Source organism: Cystoisospora suis (genome assembly GCF_002600585.1).
Source record: "Cystoisospora suis strain Wien I chromosome Unknown contig_3083, whole genome shotgun sequence".
NCBI lineage: Eukaryota > Apicomplexa > Conoidasida > Eucoccidiorida > Sarcocystidae > Cystoisospora > Cystoisospora suis.
In genome coordinates, this window is record NW_027155878.1 from 1 (window position 1) to 18,710 (window position 18,710).

Consider the following 18,710-nt stretch of genomic DNA (forward strand, 5'->3'; position numbering starts at 1 on the left):
CTGTTGTGGTGCCGTACTCGTACTATTCGCTGCAGCTGGCCAGATCGCGCGAGACGCATGTGAGGAGCACCGGTTGTTAAGTCGTTCGGCACCTTGACTCCGAGTCTAGGCGCTTCCAGCGAGTCTTCGCGTCCGTACCCGCATAGGTATGCCAGCCTCGCGCAATGGGCCGGTCCATGTACGCTTTCAGAGCCTGGACACAACTGAGTAATCTCAGTTTGTAGTCAGTGGTTGCAGACCTCAAGAGTTTTTTCTCTTGAGCTGACCGCCTCTCCTCTTCACTGTTGACGGCCCACTTCAGAAATGCCTCCTTCGTCTGCGATGGAGTGTAGCACGTCGCGCTTTCGATCAAGAAGCGCGGACGACAAACAGTTGATCCACTATCGTTCAAGCGGTATTGCTGATCATGGCCGAGCGCGAATCAGCACGAGGTTGTCACGCAGCCGGGAAAGCGACGCGTACTCTGACAGCAACTCCGCGCTTGCACTTTGGGAAGCGACTCCCCCGCCACGTTCCGGCCCCAAGCTCCCGCTCTGCTCCACCTCAACTGACGGCTGCGAAGGCGGCGAAGGTGGCGTGCCGAGGAAACCACACAGGGCGAATCAAATGACCTGGGGCTCTGATTTGCTTCACACGGGTACAGAACCTTACGGCAACAGTTCCAGCCACGAAGTGTGTTCCATGCGTGACTGCCATCGATTCTCTTGTATTGCCTGTCGTCATGGATGGCTGTACGCACACTTGTACGGACCGGCTAACCCGTCATGTTGTCGCCTGCTCGGTTACAGCGGTATCTCGGAGTTCTCCCAGGTCTTCCTTTGCACTTGTTCGAGCGGTATCTTCTACCCCCGGCGTGACTCCGGTGCTGCTGTGAGGGCTGATGGCCGACGTCGGTCGAATAGTTGGTCAAACGCGGCTCTCCTGTTGAGAGCTGATCTGTCTTCTATCGCTGCTTGTGGGGTTAGGTCAACTGACACGGGCACAACTGGGGTGTCTGGGGAGAGAATGTCGTGGACCGACAGCTGTGTCACGAAGAATACTGAAGTAGAGGTACCAACCGGAAGGGTCTCTTTGACGTCGCTGTCAAAAAAGGAAGCAAGTCTGTTGTGTAGTTCACACTGCATACGAGCGGAACCCCTTGTTGAGGCAATTCAGGTGGCCGGGTCTTTCAAGCGTCCCGTTAGCCCTGCAAGCGAGAGCTGCTCCGCGAGCGAGTGGAGTCCCGCTTTGTTCTCTCGAAGGAACCCGCCAAGGGACGTCCCGCACCCTGCAGCTAGGGGCAGTCAAACTGCTATTGCCTTCTCGCTCGCTGGCCGTCAGGCGGGCGAACGGGGTGGAGCTGAAGAATCTCGTTGTCGACAAGAACAAAACGTCCGAAGTAACGTCTACGGGAAGCTGACGCGTCCTTGTACCAACAGGGCGGATGTGGATTCCAAGTGGCTGGCGCCTCTCAAAGATCTGAAGCGTACAACTAAACACCTAGGGCCGGAGCGTTTGCTTGACAGCACTGAGCTGTGCTCACTTTGTGAGTTCGCGTGTGTAGTTGTTGATGACGTCGAAGAGGATGTGGTTTTAGAAGTCTCTGACGTCCTGGCGCCGTTCGGAAATTGCCACGACTTTGTTCGACGCCTCTCGGGTGTGGCCTTGCGGGAAGTTGATGCTCGTCGGTCAGGCTGGGATGGCCCTATCCGAGATTTGACTTCGGCGGAAAGTGGTACTTCAGGATGCCTTGCTGTAGGAGAAGCGGTCGACGCGGGCAGTGGATCGAGTAAGAAGGGAAGGTGCGTGGAGGAGGATGTCGCTTCTTACGAATTTATGTGCACAGCGGACGAGCATTTATTAGTCCAGAGTGCAGATCCGGGCGAGGGCCCCTCCAGCGCGTGCCCGTTTGAGAGGCTGTCTGGTTCAAGGACCGGGGACACGCTGTCTGTGTTCGATTCTCCCACTCCGCAAGAGGATATTGGAGCGCCAGTAGGCCAGAACCAAATTGGCAACAGAGCGAATGAGACAGCGGGTTTCCCGGGAGGGGCACGACCCGGCATCTGCACTGACACCGCCGGGGGTCGGACTGACTGGGAGCCTTCTCCCTATTATCTTGGTGCTGAGGGCAATCACGCGGAAGACGCCAGTAGTCTGGGAACGAGCACGGTGGAGACGAGTCAGCTGTGCGGAAGCAGCACCGGAGGCCACCCTTGCAGCCGGGACAAAGGCAGTCGGGAGCAAGTCTGTGTTCCGAAGCGCAGTGTCACAGCCCTGGCCCCTAAGATCGACGTGGTAAGCGTTGTGTGTGTCAGACACGGGAAGCATTAGAGTGTCACTGTGTGTGTAGTGCCCTACTCGCCTGCCTGCGCACTGCTAGTGCCTGTTGTTTCCATGTGCCCAGTTTCGTGCCCTCCTATTCGACTGCGCCGAGTTTTTAGGGACTGGCTGCAGCTGCGTTTTTTTTGTCTTTATCTGGCTGTCTCCAGGGGCTGGTTTGTTCTGTTGTGTGCAACACTCAGCCCCCCCCCTTTCATTGGACCTCGTGGTGAGTGAGAAGACTTTCACCACTCGTTGTGGCCTGATTTGCTGCGGCATCGGATCGTGGCCGGGAGCTGCTCGTTTCTTCGCAGCTGACTTGTCTGGTCTCACTCCGAGGCTTCGGTCGTTCGTGGCCCTGTCTTTGTCCTGACCAGGTTCTGTCCCGGAAGGGACGTGGTTGCCCCTCGTTACTGATTCGTACTGTGGTAAAGAATTTTGTGATCCTGTGTTGTCAGCCGATCAGCACGTCCGCCGGCTCAAGTCTTTCCGCACGTGGTAGCGGAGTTGCAGAAGCTCCTTTGAACTGTAGGGTTTGGCGGCCAGGGTTTGGTCCGTGGACGACGAGTTTTTTGTTTTCTGAATGCCTACCAAGCCAGGCAATTGTTGCTGTATCCTGCGTCTCCTCCCAGTTTCTCTTTCGTGCCCTTCTGCTCTAGAGCGCCGACGCGGGCGCTTCTGCCGGAGCCATACATACCTCCCGCTCTTGTTTTCTTCTCGTGTGCGAGAAGCGTTTACACAATAGAAAGATGCTCTGTATGCGTCTCCTGTTGTTTGCTTCATAGCTCTCCTGCACGTCTGCCCGGCAGCCTGTTTCGAGTCACGTCATGTGCCCGATGGCGTCCACGGCGCAGCCGTTCTGCCTTTCCTCGCGTCCCTCGTCCTTGTATCGACACGTGTACACGTCCTCGCAGACGCCCTCGTCTCTGGTTTTTCCTCCTCCTCACCTCGCCGTGCGTCCGCGGCCGGCTGAGAAAGGCGCGCGGACACCCTTGCCGCCTGTTCCTCAGCTTCCGTGCTGGCTCATTCAGCGCATCAGGGAAAAGGGGAAGCGGCTCGGGTTGGCGATGCTCGGAAACCAGCACATGCGACGGCAGCTCCGGTCTGAGGGAGGCACAGGACCGTGGACAGCAATCGGGTAATCGACTCGGATGGGTCTCTTGCTGCTGTGACCGACGTTGCACCCTGGCGTGTACGTGTCTGCGCCCCCCGCGTGCCTTCTGTAATACGTAACGTGTGTCCATTGGGAGGAGATACCAGCAGGAGTAGAGAGGAGATTCGTCAAGTTCGTACAGTGAAGCGGCGCTCCTCTTGAGAAAAGGTGGTTTCTTAGCGGGCTTGGTGACAGTCGTTCATCTTCGGCAGCCGGGCAGAGGTGTTTTTTGTCATCCGCGGTTGTTTATTGCCGGTGTCACCTGCGGGCAGGAAGGGCGAGCTGCCGGATGTGGACTGGGAGTTGTGGCGCTGCCAGCAAGTTGATGGTGTACATCAGTCCGCACTTTTTTCCAGGTGTCTCGTGCATCTGCCGTCGGAGAGTAAATGTCCGGGAAGCCTCCGGCAGCAGTGAGCAGCCGTAGCTGATCTGCAGCGAGGAGGCGAATTGTCTCTGGGTGCCTGCCGCTTCTGCCGCAATCTGATTGTCGGTTTCCTTTCTCCCGGTGTGTTTTTCGACCCCTACACCAGAACAACAGGAGCCGAGGAGTCACCTTTTATTCAGGAGAAAACAGGACCTGCTTTCTGCCTTGGTGGACTTCGGCCGTCTCCCCGTCCCAGCCAAAAGACTTTCCTGTCGTGCTTCTCGAGGCGGCCTCGAAATGTCGCGTCGGACGGTGGCTATTGCAGTATTCTATCTGAGTTATCTCTACCTCAGAAGAAGAGCCCTAGCTTTTCAGCTGTCTGTATGGAGCCTGCTGGTGGCGTTGCTCCCGGCCAACGTGCTTCCGTCCGCCGTCCCCCTCTTCGTTGCCCTTCCTTCTCTTTCCCTTCGTCATCTTGTACCAGTGGAGACACAGCGTGCTCAAGTTCCTGTGACAGGGGAGATTGCGCGCCAGCTGCAGTGGCCGCGTCAGAATGTCGTTCGGTACTGGCCGGAGCCGCAGCTACACCGCAACTCAGTAGCTCTGACGCTGGGGTAGAGAAGCGGCGGGCGCATGGTGGACACACTTTTACGAGCAGACTTTTGAGTGAGAAAGGCGCGACAGACGCTCTTGGCAACGGACGGCAGAATGGGCAGATGGGCGACGCCGTGATATTCAAGCAGGAGACATTGCCGTGTTTGTCGTGTGAAGGCTTTACGCGATTCGTCTTGACTGGGAAGCGCCGGCTTTCGAAGACCGATTTTTGTCCGGTCTGTGAGTTCAGGCTCAGATGTATCGACAGCTCTCGGACAATGAACATCGGAGTTGGTCAAGTCATTCAAATGCGACTGTGGGGATGCAAAGACAGGCAAGTTACCCCTTTTCCGACATCTGTGTCTTGCTGGGGACAGCGGCACCTCTTCCTAGGTGATCTTGTAAACTCGGATTGCTCTGATTAAAGTGAGCTGTTCGTGCCAGGGTCGCCAACTGGCGATGTTGTCTTCATCAGCTGCATCTTCGGCTTCGGTCTCAGGTCAGCGGGGACAGTCTTCTGTGGTGGGTCGTTCTAGAGTTCCGGGCTAGTGCTGCAACAGGACCACTGTCAGTCAGGTGTGTGAAATGTAAAGGGTCTCCTCACTGGCGCTCACCGTGGTTTACGGACGCGGCATTGCCGAGATTGTATATACAAGTGATTGTGTAGACAGGTGCTGAGCCAAGCGGCTGCTCGGCCAGTGTATCCGGTGTCTCGTGTTCGCAGATGGGTGCAGCGTTATTATACCCCGGTGTACGCAGAGGAAAACAATACCCTTGTCTTCGCGATCCGCATATACCCAACAGGAGAACTGACACCGCGTCTTCTTGATCTTCCTCTTGGTGGCTCCGTGTTGCTGAAGGGGCCTTTCGGCATTGACTTGGTTGCCCAGCCAGCCATGAAACCGTGGCGGCAAATTGTTCTCATTGCTTTTGGGACTGGTGAGTTTGGTCTGGCCGCACCTGCATTCGTTGTGCAGCTCATACGCTGCTTGTACAGTGCCCGGGCCTCTCCACTCCTTGGCGTTTCTGCCCGGTGGCTCATGTGCTTGGCACTACACCCTTACTGGTACGGGAGCGTTCGTGCCGTTACACGAAGAGGTAGGCATTTATCGTGCTTACGTGTTCAATAATCGCCAGGCAGCGAATCGGCGTCTCTACAAGAACTTTTGTCAGGACTCTCGACAACAGCAGTTGACGACGACGCAGGGTGGGATCTAGAGAGTGCGTACTCCAAGGCGCGTAAGCGAACAAAGGTGGTGACCGTCCGCTGGACGGGAACTTCGTCCAGCAGAATATGGGGAATATCGGCAATGTATATGAATCCAAGTGCTTTGACACAGCAAGAGGGTTCCCTGTCCGTGTCGCTTTCTTCTGCGTACCTCAGGCCTTTCCCCGATGCTCCAGATTCTTCAGCATGCCGTGTCGCACTGGAACATTCCGGAAAGGCAGGATACAGGAAGGTCTGCTGGGCCAGCCGTCTCAGGCGGCGCAGCCCAGGCCACCTTCAGGAACTTCTCATCTCCTTCGTGTGTCCGCATACCAGAGCAACAGCATTCGAGTGAAGCAGAGGTATCGACGGAAGAGTGTTTCTCACGTTCAGTGGGGAACGGAGAAGAACCAGAAACGGAGGCAGTTCCCCCCACATATATTTTGCTTATCACGGTTACTGATCAAGTAGACAGCGGCTTCTATACGGAGGGGCTAGAAGCTCTACAAAGAGAGCGCAGCACCTTCCGTGTGATTCATCATATTCAGGAACACGCGACAGCTTTTGTGCTGCCCTCGCCGCCAGCTACAGGTCATCGAGAGGCTCAAAGTAAGCAGGCGATGCTCGAAGACGAGCGAGCCAGCATTATGGCCGGCTCATCAAGCGGTTTCGGCTGCGATGCGTTGGGTTCCTCCCACCGTACCAGCTCGCGGGGTACAACCCGCCCTCAGTCGCTTAGACTGTCTCATGTGGACCAGTTCCCAGCGGCGGACTCTAGAGATGCGCTTACCGGACCGGGAGTGTCCGCGTCCAAGGATACGTGTTCGCCAGCCTGGATGCGTCAGCTGTCGGCGTCGCAGTTATTGTCTAGCCCTGGTACTCGTGGTTGGGATGTGAGTTCGAGATCGGCAACTTTCCGTCCCCCTCCAGTTCTGTCTTCGATTCTTGCGCCTTCCTCTCTGATTCCGTCGATTTCTGAAGAGATTGCTGCACAGCTGCTCCTTCCCGCGGCAGACGCTCGGGTTCACATGGACCGGAGGGAAGACGTGGTTAGCTCTGTAGCTTTGGTAGAACCCGCCAAAAGTCTTTCAGGGGACTGGAGTCGTCCCGGCATTCCCGCGCAGGATATCAGTGTCGCTGAGGTACGTCGGGCAGGTAAGAGAGTTGCTGTCACTGGATGAGCTGTCCCCGAGATCCAGCGCCTCTAGCTGCGGAATTGTTACGAGATGGTAGTGAAAAGCCCCAGAAAGGTGTCTAAGTGCTCCTCTCTGCAACGAGCGTTCCAAGCACGACACAGCAGACAGTGGTTGCCCGCGTATACATTGGACACATATCTGTTCTGGACGTCCCTGTGTTTTTCTCGCAGTCCCGCGTACGCAAGGTGTATTCCCGAAGTGTAGAGAAATCCACTCTGTCCGGAGGGCCAAGCGGGACATTACCGCCCCTTCGATCGGCGTCTTCTTGTCGAGGCTCTTCGTCATACTGTCGACGGTTTCAGCCGTTCCTGCGACGTTCTTTCAGCCACAGTATGACAGCACTTTTTGGTCCCAGTGCCGGACCGGTCAGGGATCCCGTCTCGGCATCCGAAAACACGCCCGACCAAAGTAAAGGGGTTTGTCTGCGAGGGTTGACAATACATAAGATTAGGTGTTACTTGGATGTCATAAAACAAATGTCAGGGTGCGTGGAGGGTCTGCGGGACCCGGAGCGAGACCGCGTTTTTGTATGCGGGCCTGCTATGCTTCAGCAGCATGTTGTAGGACTGCTAATCAATGCGAACGTCAATCGCATGTGCATCTATGTAGTTTAGCCCAGCCTTGACGAAGGGTCGCTACGCGCCACACTGCATGGGGTCCTGCCCGGCTCCCGCTACTCTGAACGACTGCTAGCGTGACGCAGCAGTGGAAAGCCGCGAAATGGTCCTCTGTCAGGAGTGAGTGTAGTGCCGAAAACAGGTTCCTGGTGTTCCGTAAAGGGGTGCCTGGTGTTGTTCCCAGTTTGTGAAGATCCAGGTTAGCAGTTCTGTCACGTCGGTCACCAAGAGGTCAGGCTGGGTTTCTTTTTCTAGGAATCCCGCGCGCATGTGGTGTAGCTCTTTTTTCAGGGGGCTTCGGTGCGTGGGATTTATATCGTTGTCGGTGCGTCTTGGCGATGCTTGTTCGGGGTAGGTGGGGTGGTGTTCTGCCTCCATGGCGTAGTACCCATGTTGGAGCGTTGAGCCGTTTCAGCAAGGTGTGGAGCGACAGCGTACAAGCCCCGTGTTAATGGCTTAACGTGGTGAAGCTAACGGTTTCTCGGAGAATTTTGGCTGCCTGGATGACAGCGGGTGACCCTTCTCATTGTCCGCTCGGCGACTACGGGCACCCTCTGTGCCTCCGCTCGTTCCCTGCCGGCAGTTGGTGAAAGCTGCGCTGCGGTCATTTCTCAGCACATGTTGCCGTTTGGTATCTTGGGCGAATCTGCGCGCGGCTCGAGGTTTCTAGGGGTCGGCCAGCTAACTCCCAGTGTGTGTGGCAGCGCCAGTGAGTAGCACGGATTTAGCCGGTTTACAACGTCGCACGTTCTCACGCTCAAAACTGCGCTCCTCCCCTCTGGTGGAAAGAAAAAACAATTTAAGGCAGTGTACACACAATGGACTTGAGATTCGAGCCGGGAACTGCCTGTTTCGCGCACCAGGCGCGGCCCGCAGCTGTCGAGTTCCCGAACGTTTGACAATAGTCGGAACGGTGTTCCAGCCATCACGGGGAAAGCGTCTTCGGCAATGTGGACATGTGCACTCAGATCAACATGTCGATTATCTGCCATAAACTTAAAAAAATACCAGAACTTACGAGATCGGCAGGGCCTACGACGCGGCAGTCGGATTGCAAGCACTGAGTATGACCGTAAGAGGCGTGCCCCCCCGGTAGCACCTTCCCGTCTACCTGAACTAAACAATAGGAGTCCTTGTTCTGCGCCACCCACGAAATCTCACGGTGCGCCCGAACGTCAGAGCGTTGAGGAAGTGACTGCACGCGGAAGCAGCACCGCCCGCTTTCAAAGGAAGTAGTCCGGAAGCGATCGGGCCTGCTGTAAAACCCGGACACAGAAGCATACAATTCCAAAAGTGAGACTCCTTCGGCTCGCAAAACTGCACTTGTCCGTCATTTCCTCCTCCCATAGCAACATTGACTCCCGTCTCCCCTTCTTTCTCGTGAGAGAACATGCGGCAGGAATGGGTTTTCTCCACCAGACTCACTAACACCACCGCCCCAACTACATCACAACCTGCAGACTATGCTGCATAACGGTGCGTCCGTTCATGCTGTTCCTGAAGAAGTCCTCTGCAGCTCCGTCCACTCTAAAGAGAGATTTCCCCGTGGCGATTGATCGCCTTTTGCCATCAGACGATCATAACTACTCTCCTGCCCAGTAGTTCTGCTGCATAGCAACTGCAAGGGCAGGGCCGTACTTCCGTGCTGATGTGTTTCGCTCAGACGCAGACCCTAATCTTACCTGGGGTTCCCCGCGTTCGGGTGCATGACTGAACTTCAGAAAGGACCTTTCTAGCTGCTCGTTCACCAACATCAGTGAGGCCTGTAAACACGAGAAGAAACTAACGCCGTTGCTAGACACCAGGCAAGCACTTCGGTGGCACGATAGGACTTATCCCCATATGGGGCAAAATGTGGGCTGCTATGGGGAGGGCTGTGACACCTGTATTTCTCCCGGGGGAAGCAGATACTCCACTCGTTTACCAATTCTCAGGGCACATATACCAACCGGTATTTGTTGGGGCAGAAGCTCCGCCCCCCAGTCTAGACAGCCCCGCAGCTTCACTCGCGAAGCAGAACTAAAATACGCAGACCGATAATTCTAATACCCTTCCGTCACCTTGCTATGCTGCTTAGAAGAAAATCATGTTTCTTTGGTCCTTTCTTATCTCTGAACTGCTGACTGCACACCCTCACAATACTGAGACAGGTACGAGTGCGCTCAAGCATTCCCCGTGCTGGTCGGTTGAGCGCTGGTGGCCCGTCCTAAAAGCAACTACAAATGCCAGTGTAGTGCCTAGAACTTTGTGCCCCAGCAGCAGTGACGCGGGTGAACAAGTCAACTGTGGCGTGCGCCATTCAAGATAACTAGCCCAAACTCCAATGCAAATAAACAAATGCGAACGCGAGCGTGGGCTCCGGACTATTTAGCCATTACAATTCGATGCCTCCAGAGCTCGACATCAATACCCTAATCGCCGACAGCTTTCTTAAACATATACGTGACCGCGCTCAGACTAGGCACTATTCTGATGGCATCGCGACCAAACACAAGCACCCCCCTCTACTAGAGCCCCTTTGAGATCTACAGATTTCGAAAGGTCTCTAGTCCGTAGTCGGTTCTCGTTGCATACAAGCAGCCTTTCTCACCTGGTTGCCACACCGGTAGCAATAGTTCGGCGCACTGAATACGGTGCACACCTTGTCGTTATGGCACCTGCAGGACCGGAAAGGATATGAGCAGAAATTCCGGACTTACTCCCTCTTCACTACCTCAGTACGACACCCGGTTGTCCACCTCGCCACAGTGGCTTCCGGCTCTCTGAGCACTGGTCATCCTCTGTCGGAAAGCCACTCCCCTCAAGGCCGTGCCACAAGCAAATCGCAACAGCCACCGAGGATCACAGGGTGTAGTCGGGCAAGCCTCATGCGAGGCACCTTCAAAAGCCGTACAGCTTCTCGGTCGCTCGTCTTGCTGGACGCGAAGAAAGAAATTCCACCAGCAGACACCACTAAAAGCAAACACAGGCTGTCCGCGTTCACTCCTATGTTGTAGACATGACCCTTTGACGGGCTGACCACACACCGGAGCGGACCATTGCACATGAAGCCTCCGCACTTTTTCTAAATCGTGACTGAGTGGAGAGCTGAGACCACGAGACTGAAAATGAAGGTGCTGTCGAAGTCAACTGCTCAGCTGGATGCTTAGAGAGAAAGAGGAGGAAAAAAAAATGCAGGTGATATCTGCCGTACCATTGGTAGCCATCTTGCGCCAACTGATGAGCCCTGCAAATACAGCCAACGTTGTTCAAGTGCAGAAACTGCTCCGTCACCGTCTGCCAACACAGCATAAGCAAATGACTTCCCTATCAGTCTCTCCCTTACAGTTTGCTACCACCCTCGAGAGCTGTACCAACGGTCACCGGCATACCTACCAAGACATGAAGACAGAAACAGTGCTGCCCAGACCACACTTGGAAGCACCTTTCTCTTAGTCCGCAACTCTTGCGTACACTATAGTGCGATCCCCGGTGGCACACCGTAGGTAGAACCCTGCCTGTTCCCCGACGGTAACCGGTAGGAACACCTATTCCCGCTGTATACAAGGGTCGCCTCTGTACCTAGCGCTTGATGTAGGAAAATGATACCTAACTTATGTCCACATAAAAAGGCAGGTCAGCCCTTGAGTCGATTACAATCTACAACTTCGGGTCGTAGACAGCAGACGTGAGGGGCGAGTGTGAAAAATGAACAACCGCGGCTTCCGGAGCACCCACCTAGTGTTGTCTACGAGAATATAACCCAAGGAGCAGTCCTTCGCCGTGGAAAAATTTATCCCCGAAGGTCACTCAAAACTCACACTAGCACGGAGCTACCCGCGTTTGGTTCGCGTTCGCACTAGTCTGTCTGCGTTCATTTCTTCCGGCTCGCTTTCTTTTCCGGAAGAGATTTGTTGACTGATACTTTGCTATTTCTTCCCTTACAGGTCCCCAGAGCATGCCGGCTCCTCTACTGCTTGGAGCCCATCCCTCGGGATCTAAACCGCCGCCTCCAAGCGGGTCGCCCGCGGTGACCGCACTCGCTTCTGCCGGTCCTGCGGAACCCTCTTGCTGTTGCGGCACGTCCCCCAGAAGCATTGAGGTATCATAAGGATCCGACCAAAGTAAATCACACATTCCCCCTTCTTGTGGAGGCTCCTGGAACCTGCACGCGATAAACGGCAACGGAGAAAACGTGCCATCATCACACACGAAATGCTTAGCAGTTCGGATGGAAGAGGGGTAGCGGGCAGTGCGCTGAGGTAGCTGCCACGGACTCTGCACGCTCAGCAGTGGGAACCAGGTTGGTCGCGGGGGGGACTGCAGTTCTCGCCCGTTTAGATACGAGGTCCCGCTTTCCCGCGAAGACTCGCTGGAAGACGGATGTAGAGAGGGAGCAGTAAGCATCGACACAGGAGGCTTTTCTTTTCTCCTGTTGATGAGCAACAACAGAACGCTGTTGCGTGCGCGGTGATCGTATTTGAACACTGCACTGCTTAGAGACTCGAAGAGATCCGTTGGGTGTCCGGTCACTTGAACATACGACAGCACACTCTTTCCGTGTGCGGTTGAATGCGCCAGCGACCAAAGGCGGCCGCCTGGACCGATCTGACTGCGGAAGCGCACCCTTACCGGTCGATGGCCTGGATCTCATCAATTGTCATGAGTTGCTTGCTGAGGCCTCCATGGTCGCAAAAACATTCGGATCCGATCGCGGCCGTGAGGGGCAGGTAGTCGAAGGCCTCAGTCAAGGCATTCCATACACTGCTAAACCCGTCGCCGTACTTCCGTGCGCATTCATCGTAGAAGCCGTACACCTGTGTGATGCCTCTGCTCTCGTGATTTCCCCTTAGAAGAAACACTGGACAGTGCGGAGCGAAACACAGATGAAAACAGTGCAGATGGTACAGTCAGATTGGGGACGATGTGGAAAAAGCAGCTGGCCTCACATGAGCTCTTCTGTGAGACACGGTCACTGTGTGCCACTGACCAGCTCCTTTATCTCCATGATCTTCTTCCTCTTCTCTCCTTTACTGTGCCACGAAAGAACTTCCCCGGCAGATTCGCGGGGTCGGCCCCGTCCTTATGGGCCACCACTCGCAGAGCTCTTAAACGGGAGAATGAACGCGTTTGCCCGTGAGGGCCACGTAGGAATGTGAAAACGGTTTGATCAACAGTCCGGTGCGCATCCAGGACGAGGGGAGAAATTTATATTTCAGACAAAAGAAAGAAATCGACTCGACATGACAACAGACAACTGTGTTCCCCGACGTGTCTCCGGGAGCCCTGCCGCTGGCTCCTGTGTTTCTGCATGGGCTTGGAAAAATACGACCTTCGAACCCATGTATCCATGGTTCAGTGATCCTTCCCGTTGCCAGCCACTAAACTCTGCTGGAGGGAGAAGCCCGGGGCGTGAGGGAATCCGAAAAAATATTGGTCCGTAGTCCGGTGCTCATCCAGGACGAGAGGAGAAAGTTGATATTCACACGAGAGAACTGGACCCAGTATGGCAACAGACAACTGTGTTCCCTAAAGTTTTCTCGGAAGCCGTGCCGCTCGCTCGTGAATGTGTCCGTACGTGGGTTCCAGAAAGTACGTACCGACCTTTGAGAAGCCGTACACGGACACGGTATCTGCCCTCGACCTAGCTCACCCACATCTGCTTGGGTCGAGCTACCAACCGAGGTAACACCCCTCACAGTCCGGCAGAAGCAACAACCACGAGATGTGACGCGGATGTCAGCGCAGACGCAGTTCAACGTCTTCTTCGGAAAATGACGATCTAGATATAAGGAAGTGGATCGCAAAACAATCCTGACAAACGACACCGGCACGGACGTGTCCGCATTTATCAAAGAAAGCCAGTGTTCTCTTTTTCTTTTCACGGACACGCCAGCGTCTAGGGCGACATCAGACTCAAGAGCGAGCAGTAAGATATGCCGGGGTCCTCCGACGGATTGACACTCGTACACTCACGTAAAGAACTGAGAGAAACTGCAGCTTACTTTTTGTGGGGTACAGAACCTTGAGTGCCGCCATCAGACAGAAAACCTCAATGGAGTAAAAACCCCTGTCCACGTAGTCCCCCAGAAACAAGTACCTGACGATCGGAGGCATGCCGCCTAGAAGGAAAGAGAGGAACGAATAATAGAGGTAGAGAAAATTGAGGCATTAGATTCGAAAAACAGTACAACAGAAGCAGAAAGAAAGAGAAAGTCCCCTCGTTGCACACACCGCATACTCAGCCGGAAGAAGCCGACGTACACACAAGTCCCTATGAACGTCAACACGTCACAGGTGGGAGCTTCGTTACTCTCTACGCTGGAAAATGATCATCCCCAGTCGCCAGCGTGAAAGCTCTTTGCAAACACGGCTTTGGGTGGAAGCTCAGTGAAAGCGACTCAGCCGAGTTACACAGGTAATCGACCACGCGGGACTAGGCGAACTACGAGGCTCCACCACTGCCACAGGAAGCCTGAGCTAACCGTAGTGTCCGCCGCGCTGCTACATGAAATGCGCCAGCCATCGGCAGAAAAAAGCAGACAGCTTGGGATTTCTCGACTCACCTACACGGAAAAGCTCGAGAAGATCATAGAACTGTCCATGGATGTCGCCGGCGACTGTAACAGGTGCCGGCACGTTCACGCAGTTTGGCTCGCATTTCTGAAAGCACATTCACCTTGAAGCGCCAGACGTTAGGTACCTCCTTCTGTGCTGGGGAGGAATACGGACCGACCGGTACAGGGACAGACGCATACCTGCTCAAGCTTTGCCGTGGACGCTCTTTCAACGAAGGATCAGAGCGAAAAAATTACGGCACAAAACGGTGAAATGGGCATGTTCCGCTGTCCGGGTCACGTGGACTCAAGGGGGGGTCATGACGCGTCTCTACCCGTCCCTGCGGCACAGGTGTGACGACGATTTGGTCAAGAGCAATATGCCGAGGCTCTACCCTATAGCGCACGAGAGAAGAATGAACGCCGTGAGACGCTTGGGAATGCTGTCGCGCACACGGGTGTGGAAGTCCACGGTAACAGGACGCCTGTCAGGCACTGATGTACGACGGGATACTGCGCTAGCTCCAGCCAGGGTATGACTGCGCTGAATTCGCTGGGGTCGACGTACGACAACGCGTGATCATTCTGTAGAATGTGCTACACACTGAGTACTTTCCATTTGACCCTGACTCGAACCACACTCACTAGAGTGTCTTTCAGGAGTTCGCAGAGCAACAGAACCTCTTCCCTCCGTAAGGGCTGACACCGTAGAAGCTGGTCTACCCACGCTCGGAGATCGTTTCTGCGCCGTTGATGTAGCTGGACTTGACCTGTACGAAGGTAGCAAGACGTCAAAACATCAGTAATTTGCTTGCAGACTAAGGGACTCCGACGTTCCGGGCTCGCCCGCAAACTATAATAGAGACCTGAAGGCACTTGGCTGCACAGATACCTGGTAGGGTTCCTGGCGGTAGAAGCGACAACGGTTTCAGATATAGGCACAGTATCACAGCGTCGCAGACCGCCATCACGGCGGAGAGGGAAGGCAGATAACCACTGAAAAGCTCCACATTACGCCTCACGCGGATAGGAGGTGGACTAGAGGAGGCAGCACGTCAAAAAGAGCTCGGCTGACGCACGGAGACGAGTCGGGCGGCCTGAAGACCACCTTAGTGTAATACAAGAGGTTTCATGCAAAGCCTCGGTATCGTGATTGGAGCGCGCTGACCTGAGACCGAGCACCACTCCAAAACTTGGCCTGAAACGTAGCGAGAGGCGGCTGATCCAGACCGGTTAAGCATACACTGCACCACGGCGAGTCAGGGTGTGCTGGGGGGGCCTTTCCCTGATGTCTGCCTCGTGCTGGCTCGCCTGCCACTGAAAGCGCCAGCCGGTCATACAAGGACATCCTAGACGACACTTTACTGAACGGGACACAAGTTCAAAAACACGTCTACGTCCCCTACCTGCAGATGGGAAGTCTTGTCCAAATGTTGCTCCCTGCGCTTGATCAAGGTCCGCGGCCAACAGCCTCCTTTCCCGATTTCGGAGACCTTCACCACTCGCCGTCCCGCGTCCTTCCTGCGCGACATCCGCCGCTACGACAGTCACCCCCAGGTTCCGTCGGTATCTGCTGCCATGGTTGATCAACCCACCTTCGTTCAGGAAAGTCTCACAGAGTGGGTGGTACTCCTCCTCGGAGCTCACTGCAGACTGCCCACTGCAGGCATTGCGCGATGGTTGGAGGCCTTCAGCTCTCGGCGTTGAGCTAGCAGTGGCAGCACTACTCAGGCCGCCCGACGGTCTGGTCACCGAAGTGATGTGTACACACTGGTCACTAAACTGTGAAACTTCTGCGTGCCCTTCTGTTGCCTCGTGGGGCGGTATTCGGCGCTTGTCGCCCCTCGGAGATTTGATCGCGTCGCTGACGCGCCCCGCAGCCTCCGTAGCGTGCTCGCCGTGTTGGGGTGATGGTTTCTGATCCTGGTGTCGCTTTCTTAGCTGTTGTCGCACGTTGAAAGTCAGGTCCTCCATCTCCTCGACCCGGCGCATGGCCGCTGCTGAGAGCAATGGAGCTGTCGAGTTAGGCGACGGCGAAATCACTACGTCGTCCTCCATGATACGCCGCCACGTCAGCTACCACAGAGAAGTGCCCAAGTAACCAGCTAGGGGGAACGGAGGTATGAAGAATCAGAGGGGGAACGAGCGTCGGGGCCAAGTGCAAGACAGCCATGTGCCCACGGAGGGGCAGGACGCCGCGCCGCACGGAGGTTTTCGGAGAGAAGGACAGGCGAGTAAGCGCTTGATCACAGATAACGTCTATCCTGAAGCTATCAGATTCCTGACAGATCAACTGGGAGCCGGAGCCGCCGACTTACTAGCGGATCATGTGTCAGCTGTCGGCAGCCACTGTAGTCCCGGCTAATGTCCGGCAAAAAGCCAAACAGGTGCGAAGTCCGGCTATCAGCCGACCAAATAGAGATTTGACACAGTTGGATGGGTCGACTGCCGTTTTGTGTGGAAAAAGTACGGGGCTGCCAGCAAGCCAGGAGGCCTTGTCAAAGGATAAGAATCCTGGAAGCCATCCTGCTTCGGGGCGGCAGACACGACAATGCGAAGAAAAGCATCATGCTCGAAGTCCAGAGGAGGAATATGGGCAGATCAAGCTCAGTGCTGGAGCAAACCAGGACAGACAAAGAAGTACTCTTAAACACGTGTCTTTGCTGCATGCGTCTGGCTCGTCGAAAAGAACCCCCCACGGGGACGGCTCTTTTGCTTGCAGATCAACCTCCTGTTGCTCGGTTTCACGAGTGCAACAGTCGGTCGGCCTCGTCCACGGCGGCAATGGAAAGTCAGAAAATTCCGAACGGATGAAAACCAACACACGTCCTGCCACCGCAGTTCTGAGAAAGGGCTGCTGGTACTGGCCCTTGCAGCACAGTACTGGGGCACCCGGGAGCGTGTGAGAGCCGCTCCCCAGTTGGGTGTTGGTAGTTACCCAGTAAGGCTCTTCCGATGAACTCCGCCAAGCAGCGATGATGAGCTGACGCCGTACTGGACCACGGTAGTGTTATGCCTGGAGACGGCAGTAGTTGTGTGGCAACGTAGCCCAGCGGGAGCGCGCAGTACCTTCGTACGACTGGAGTGCTCGACATGGCTTGGCGCTGCCGCTCCACTGGGGAGGCGGCAATGAGAACGCGTCTCTTCCCGGTTTGAGTGAAAGCTGCTACAAAGAGAGAACACGAGGTCTTCTCTTCAGAAGAAAAGAAGAAGATAAGCTACTTCCTGCGCGCGAGCTCGCCGTCTATTGGCCTCCTGTTGCGTTTGTAAAGGAAACGTCAAGTGTTCTCGCAGCTGTTGCGGGTCGAGTGGATCGCGGTTGTTGCCGATTGTGCGGGGCGTCAGGAGCGCACGCCCACCTTCTCTCGAACAAAGTCGTGTTTAACCGTATCTTCTCGCTTGATTTCTGGACGCGTGACAGACTAGGACTGGGTCGGTCTGATTCCTGACCCCACGAGGGTGGTCGCTCAGTAGTGACAGGTCACTACAAAAGTGGTGCCGCGACCCGGGAAGGTTCGGTTGCGACGGGGTCTCGCCTAGTTTTTCTCACATGTTCGTCCTCTTTTCTTTGTTTGTCTTTGTTGCGAAAGCCGGTCGGCACTGTCTGTGCCTTCTATTGCGCCGGCGCTGACTGCTGCGTGTCGTTCCCTCGCGTCTCACACGGTCAGCCACAGTTGGTGTGCTTGATTCATCCTTCTCCCGGACAGTAGCGTAACCTCGCCGTTCGCTACTTTTTGACTACTTCGGACAACGCGGAAGCGAGATCCTCGGGGGAGCTCAGAAAGGATACGGTTCCTGCTGCCACAGCGGCCGTTCCGGAGCAGAAGTGGGTTCTCGAAGAAGCGGTTGACGAGGCGAAAGAACTGGAGCAGATTCATCGGGAACCGAAGCAGGCACAGACGTCCCCTGTTTTCAGTGAAAGAAGAAAAAGTAATCCCGGTTGGCTGGGCGGGATTAAAGGACTGCGAGAAATTCTGCAACTGCAAGTTGCGTACGGGACCCGTGTTGTAATGATTCTTGACGTCCAGAGACTACTCGAAGTCGACTTCGACGTCCCGAAGGGGTGATATCTCGACTGGGTGTCGCCTGATCGGCTCCCGTAGTCTACCGACCTTGAAAAGCCTCTGTCCGTCTTGAACATACCTTCGGCGAAGAACCTAAGTCGCCTAGCCTCTCGAAATGGCGATTGTAGACCGTACGAAGGCAAGGCAAGCATCCATCACCGGCCGAAATCCCAGTCACGTAACGACACAGCGGAGGAAGGAGGAATCCTCCCAAACCCGCGATAATAGCAATCAATTCTAGGATCCAAGGGCTCTTTACCGGGAAAGCACCAAGGGCCGAAGGACTGAAAGCAAAACCAGGATCGGCCCACATCAACCGCAACAGTCGAGACCACCACAGGAAGGGCAAGGGCGTTCTCCAGCGACCTAGAGCAGGCCGATCACGCCCCCATCGGCCCAATAATCGTAAGCCAGGACCAACGACGCCATTCCAGAAGATATACCGCCCCGGAGAAGGCAAACTGTAATGATTTTCTTGACGTCCAGACACTACGCGAAGTCGACTTCGGCGTCCCGAAGGGGTGATGTCTCGACTTGGTGTGGGCTGATTGTCTCCCATAGTCTGCTGGCTTGACGCAGGCTTGTCCACCGAGGAGGCTAACTCGGCGTTCCACATCTGGGTGTGTCTGCTTGCCGTTCTCAGGCTGGCGCTTCTCCCTTCTTTGTAATGATTCTAGGGGT

The 18,710-nt window shown here is 55.3% G+C and overlaps 2 protein-coding genes across 2 annotated transcripts; one reads left to right on the forward strand and one right to left on the reverse strand.

The window, feature by feature from the left end:
- Window positions 1–2: 2 nt before the first annotated feature.
- On the forward strand, window positions 3–7,784 carry CSUI_006171 (uncharacterized protein). The gene is made up of 7 exons (XM_068066335.1): window positions 3–2,274; window positions 3,084–3,436; window positions 3,982–4,725; window positions 5,134–5,348; window positions 5,547–5,648; window positions 5,794–6,758; window positions 6,983–7,784. Exons 1-7 carry the CDS (start codon window positions 304–306, stop codon window positions 7,424–7,426), a joined length of 4,794 nt encoding a protein of 1,597 aa, XP_067921688.1. The 5' UTR covers window positions 3–303; the 3' UTR covers window positions 7,427–7,784.
- Window positions 7,785–8,244: 460 nt separating this feature from the next.
- Window positions 8,245–17,236, reverse strand: CSUI_006172 (protein phosphatase-beta). The gene is made up of 10 exons (XM_068066336.1): window positions 15,372–17,236; window positions 14,611–14,735; window positions 13,975–14,071; window positions 13,414–13,530; window positions 12,041–12,269; window positions 11,334–11,573; window positions 10,623–10,705; window positions 10,004–10,086; window positions 9,112–9,192; window positions 8,245–8,685 (listed from the first exon to the last, which is right to left on the reverse strand). Exons 1-7 carry the CDS (start codon window positions 16,021–16,023, stop codon window positions 10,699–10,701), a joined length of 1,467 nt encoding a protein of 488 aa, XP_067921689.1. The 5' UTR covers window positions 16,024–17,236; the 3' UTR covers window positions 8,245–8,685; window positions 9,112–9,192; window positions 10,004–10,086; window positions 10,623–10,698.
- Between the last annotated feature and the right edge of the window lie 1,474 nt (window positions 17,237–18,710).